This window comes from Ochlerotatus camptorhynchus, unplaced genomic scaffold (genome assembly GCF_037179485.1).
Source record: "Ochlerotatus camptorhynchus isolate MF236.1 unplaced genomic scaffold, CSIRO-AGI_Acam_v1.1 ptg000360l, whole genome shotgun sequence".
Lineage (NCBI taxonomy): Eukaryota > Metazoa > Arthropoda > Insecta > Diptera > Culicidae > Ochlerotatus > Ochlerotatus camptorhynchus.
Genome location: NW_027040848.1, coordinates 277,030 through 282,527, shown reverse-complemented (window position 1 = coordinate 282,527; position 5,498 = coordinate 277,030). Strand labels below are relative to the sequence as shown.

At 37.8% G+C, this 5,498-nt stretch overlaps 1 protein-coding gene across 1 annotated transcript; it reads left to right on the top strand.

The window, feature by feature from the left end:
* Positions 1–2,980: 2,980 nt before the first annotated feature.
* Positions 2,981–4,820, top strand: LOC135709398 (regulation of nuclear pre-mRNA domain-containing protein 1B). The gene is made up of 4 exons (XM_065231690.1): positions 2,981–3,305; positions 3,369–3,988; positions 4,049–4,192; positions 4,257–4,820. The coding sequence occupies exons 1-4, from the start codon at positions 3,155–3,157 to the stop codon at positions 4,410–4,412; spliced, it is 1,071 nt and encodes a 356-aa protein (XP_065087762.1). The 5' UTR covers positions 2,981–3,154; the 3' UTR covers positions 4,413–4,820.
* Positions 4,821–5,498: the final 678 nt, after the last annotated feature.

Genomic DNA, 5,498 nt, shown 5'->3' with positions numbered 1-5,498 from the left:
GTCATGTAATATTAATGTTTAAAATAAAAATAATGTTACGTTTATTTTAAAAATATTCGTGTTGAAAATAAACGTGAATATTTTTGTTTGGTTTGACAACTATGCGAACAAAAATAAATATGTTTATTTTAAACATGCTTCTTATGTTTGAAAGAAACATACTTAATTTTAAATTATATTAGCATTTGAATGTAGAATAAGCAGAAAAATGGATTGCCAAGAGATGAAAAAAAAAAACGATCTGCAGGAAGATCCCGAATTCAGTTTGATTGCAATGCAGGAATCGGAAGAAGAAACCGTTGAGTTCGGTAAGGAAGGAGGATGCATACAGCACTGATTTTAGTCGAGATTTTAGTAAGAAGTTGATCCAATAAATTCATCAGTCGAGTCAGGATTGTGTGAATATGATAAAGCTTGCTGAAGTTTCGAAGCGGAAGAAGTTGGAGCAATTACGGAAAGAGCAAGAACACAAGGCAGGTGCAAATTAGGAGGATGTTTCGGATCTGCTTATGGCAGGAGAGAAGATCAAAGACAAAAGCTCGAAGCAAACAGGAAGAAATGACATTATCCCCCTGGGTAGAGGATCCGGAATAGTATCAATTTCGGATTTTCATTTTCCTTTGTTAAGACACTTACCTAGGTGTCCATGACTTCGGTTTTGTTGCGGGCCGTTTTCAGTTTATAGGCAAAGCTATATAGGGCAATTTTTTACCGAATGTAAACAAGAAGGAAAAAAATGCAGGGCACGCTAAAAATCCTTTACCCAAATTCTATATTGTTAATATAAACCTGGGACGGGACTTGACAATCGGGTAGCGATTTCGAGCCAATTTGCTGTCAAATCCGAGCCAGTTTCTGATTGGTCGATTTGACAGTAGCAATCGTGGAATAAAAAGGACAGAGGGATCGCATCAATCTGGCTAGCAGTGATGCCGGAATCAATGTTGACGTGAATGGCATTGTTAATTTTTTTTTATATTTGCGAAAGGAAAGTTGAAAAATTGAGTGCATTGCGTGTTTTAAGCGTTGGATATTGTTGTTTGTTTATGGTTGTTTTTATTGTGTTGAGCAAAAATGATGCACATGTTGTTAAGCTGCGGAAGGAACTCCGCATAAAATCCAAATTAATATAGAATAAATATTATACATTCCTGGCATCCTTGGTCAACTCCGTCAAACACCACGCACAAGTTTCCGAAGGGCATTCTTCAAAAACATTAAGAAGAGTGAGAAGCTCGATTGTCAAGTCCCGTCCCAGATATAAACATGCTTTTGACTTTAATTCAAACATATATATTTTTGTTGCAAACATGTTTTTAATTTATTTTGAATTATTCATATGTTTATAGAATGAACATTTTTATTTTTGACTTAAATGAACAAAATTCGGTTTCGTGAATTGTATGTTACAAGTAAGACATGTAATCATACCATTTGTTGGTTTTATTATTCCGAAAAACATTATTTTTGCTGAAATGAGTATTTGCAACCTTGATTTTATGTTTGTGGCCAGAACAAACTGAGTTTACGTTTAAATTTACCTCAAATAAGTTTGTTTCAACGGTAAATTTTTCTGCGTGTAGGATGTTAAGAACCATTACCATTCGAAATTCTTGTTTACTGCATGCATTTTTGGGAAACCATTTTATTTATGATTTGAGAACTTTAATGGTAATGTTTATGGTAGTCGGTAAGGTTTATACATGGTTTTGTAACATCCATCAACTTTATGTGGAATATATCGTCTTTAAATTACTAAATACCAATTTGCGATATCTTCCACGTAAAGTTGACAAATAATACAAAACCATTAAAGTTCTCAAACCATAAGTATAAAGGTTCTAATATAGTCCTCTCTCCGAAAATGTATGGAGAAACAACTATTTTTAATGGTAATGGTTCTTAACAACCCATTATTTGTAAGGTTCACTTCCAAAGAACCATAATACTTTATCACACAAACGTAATGTAAAGTTCCATAACCATTTTAGTTAAAGTTTAGCAGGAATGATAAGATTTATTTAACCATTTTCGGTAAGGTCAAGTTATTGTTCGCGTTTATGCGGGTTACCGTACACCGACAGAAAATTGTTTGCATTGAACCATAGAAAAAAACTTTAGTTGTATTTAAACAAACAATGGACCACTTTGTCAAGCAGTTTTACCGTTTTTTTCTACCAGCAATTTCACACAATTGAGCCAACATATGTCTATTTTACTATGAAACGCACTACTTTTGGCTACTTTTCTCGTGGTTCTGGAAGAAACCATCTCAAAATATTGTGTTATTTCGAAGTTCGAGTGGTAGGAAACGTCATTTTCAACTGCTCGAATTAAATGGTTTATTCCTGTTGAAATTATATTGCATTTGATTGTTTCGATAATACTTATTCACATAAATTCAATATAAGAGCACTATTTTGCACCAGAAAAACGGAGAACTTCATAGAGAACAGTAAAGTTTATGGAACTTGATGATTACAAACATCTTTTAGAACTGTGCGTTGCGCTGATCGTGTTGCAGTTTTATTTTTGACAGTTTCAAATTATAGAATTGACGAGTAGTTTAAAACAATTTTGAAACTCAGCATTGCGAACGCCTAAGCCAACAATAATTAACCACTTCATTCGAGCAGTTAAAATGACATATACTTCCACTCGAACTTTTAAATAAAACATTATTTTGAGATTTTTTCTTCTAGAACCTCGAGAAAAGTAACCAACATTTGTGTGTTTCATAAAAAAATAGAAATTAGTTGGTCCAGTTTTGTGAAATCGTTGGTAGAAAGTCACGCCAAAACTGCTTGACAAAGTGTTCCACTGCTCGAATAGTTCCTGCTCGATTTTTCCTTAAGCGCCGCGTCGCATCTTGCGCAAATAGCGCACAGCTCTGTCGGCGTGTTTGTTTTGACGTTTGATTTTGAAAGTCGTTTGAAATGTTTTGGTGTTTCTGTCATCGTGAATCGGCTGCTGAAGCAGTTTGCTGAAATACACTCTCTTCAAAAAGTAAAAAAATATTGTGAGGATTTCGTAATATTCCATAAGAAATTTTCAGTTTGTGAATGTTCAATCGTTGCTCGGTAGCGTTTCGAGCGTTTGCAAACGGTGGCGAACGGAATTGAGGACTATTTTGCTGGTTCAACAACCTTCAAAGATGTCGTCTTTCACGGAGTCCGGTCTGGTGAAGAAGCTGCTTGAGCTCAATCCAAGCCAGCAAAGCATACAAACCCTTTCCCTCTGGTTGATCCACCATCGGAAGCATAATTCGATCATCGTTAAAACATGGTTGAAGGAATTGCAAAAAGGTATGTCTGTTGTTTCGATATAACTTCCGGTTCCTAACCTTCCCTGATTGTGATTGTTTGTAGCTCCGACATCCAAAAAGTTAACGTTCATGTATCTTGCGAATGATGTGATTCAGAACAGCAAGAAAAAGGGTCCTGAATTTGGAAAGGAATTTGAACATGTTCTGCTGAAAGCATTTAAACTGATTGCGCAATCCGGTCCGGAGGATAAAACCATTCACAATTTGAACCGCATTTTGAAGATTTGGGGCGAGCGAGGCGTGTACGAGGAGGCTAAAATCAAAGAATTTTCCGCGGCACTGAATCAAAGGGAGAAAAGTCCTGCGGTGACCAAGATTGTCGAAGAGAAGAAACGGAAGGCTGAAGACACGAAAGGGCATGAACCGGGCCACGTAAACAAGAAAGCTAAACCTTCGGAAAAAAGCAACGATAAGAAGGCTAAAAGCGAGATCATTGAAGTGAATGGAACGGTAGAAACTCACGTTACGCTAAGTCCACACCAACCGGAAGGAGATCCTCCAGAGCCAGAGGAGCTGATTAAAGTTCTACAGGATCTGGAAAATTCAGCATCGAGCGACGCGGTTGTTCGAGAGCGGATCGCAAATTTGCCACCAGAAGTGTCCGAGCTGTCCGCGCTGGCAAAGTTGGAAGATAAAGAAGCAGCGATGCGGTTGGCTATGAAGGTTTGTATTATTTATGAATGGATTCATACTTGAATAACGATGGTGGCATAACAATTTCAGGTAAATGATGCCATTAATATCCTCAACGACTACAATGCCCGTCTCGCCACGGAAATGGATGATCGGAAAAAGTTGACGACGATGTTGAAAGATTTCCAACGCGAACAGCAAGAATTGTTGGCACAAGCTGAGCAGCGATTACAAGTATGGAGATTGGAGACAGTCTAATTTGCCTGAAACGTTTGTTAAACACTTACTTACTTTTCAGGAATACCAATCCAAACTATCCAAAATCAAAGAAGTCCAGCGGGAAGTGCGCAACCACATGAACAACCTACCCGATCTCACAGCGTTGCCTGATGTTACGGGTGGGCTCGCTCCGCTACCTTCGGCAGGTGACCTTTTCAACATTCACCATCACTAGGAATCGTACGCGCAGAGTAATTATAGCACTAAGAGACAAATGTCCACACAGTTATATTCACACACCCACACACATTGCACGGAAGCAGATTGACCTGTGCACCGGTTTCTCTAATATCGATAGGGTTTGCGTTCGTCGTCGTTTGTAAATGTTGTTTTCATGAAATCGGTTTTTCGGTGAAATTTTCGCAACTCGAAGAAGGAAGAGTTTTTTTTTAGGGATTTAGATACCTACCTAATTTGGGAAGTGTACAGAATTGTACATTGATAGAATTCAGTAACTGTGTATTGACTTTCGCGTAGACCAAATCATTCAAAATGGTTGGGATAACTGCACAGATGAAAGTTAATGGCCGGACGCGTAATAAAATCAAGAGAACGATACAATAGTTATATTAGAACTAATAAACCTAAAGTGTGTACTGATCACTTAAAAACTATATATCTTTTACTTCATGTTACTATATTAATCGATACCTTTGCATTTTTGATAGGTTAAACCATTTTCTTAGAGGTGGCGAAATCGATGAGTCTGAGGCCATTTGCGTTCGTTAGCTGGTGAGTGCTGAACTTTCCCATAACCGGTCTGAATTCCTCCTCCTGAGCGACCTTAGCGTTAAGATCTCCGATAACGATTTTGAGGGGGCAGCTATCGTATTCCCGTTCCAACTGCGCGTAGAAAGCGTTTTTATCGTCATTGTCACTTGCTAAGTGAGAGCTGTGCACGGTAATTATGCTGACTTTTGAAATTTGTGGAATGGATTTTCAAGTGACACAGATGCGTCTTTTCAACTTTAGTTATTTTGAAATTTTAATTATTATTTACAGTTCCTAGTCCTTTCAGGCCTGTTAGAGTATGGTGGGTTTCAGTGCGGAAAACAGTCAGGTTCATGAATATGAATATGAACTGCCATATGCCTCATCATTCACTGCCTCGTGAGAGTCTGAATGATTGAGAGGTAAACGAGTCACTGACAGCCGAGCACTCAGTCAGTAGCTGAGCACGTTTATTCTTCCGTTATGGTACCCAATCCTTGTTTTGAATGACTGGGCGTACATTTTCTAGGCAAAAATGACTCAATTACAT

What these genes read in the sequence shown, in the direction of transcription:
- LOC135709398 (XM_065231690.1), top strand. Translation starts at nt 3,155, where the DNA reads ATGTCGTCTTTCACGGAGTCCGGTCTGGTGAAGAAGCTGCTTGAGCTC. An exon ending in GTTGAAGGAATTGCAAAAAG is followed by an intron (nt 3,306 to 3,368) that starts GTATGTCTGTTG and finishes GATTGTTTGTAG; the next exon opens with CTCCGACATCCAAAAAGTTA. An exon ending in AAGCTGAGCAGCGATTACAA is followed by an intron (nt 4,193 to 4,256) that starts GTATGGAGATTG and finishes CTTACTTTTCAG; the next exon opens with GAATACCAATCCAAACTATC.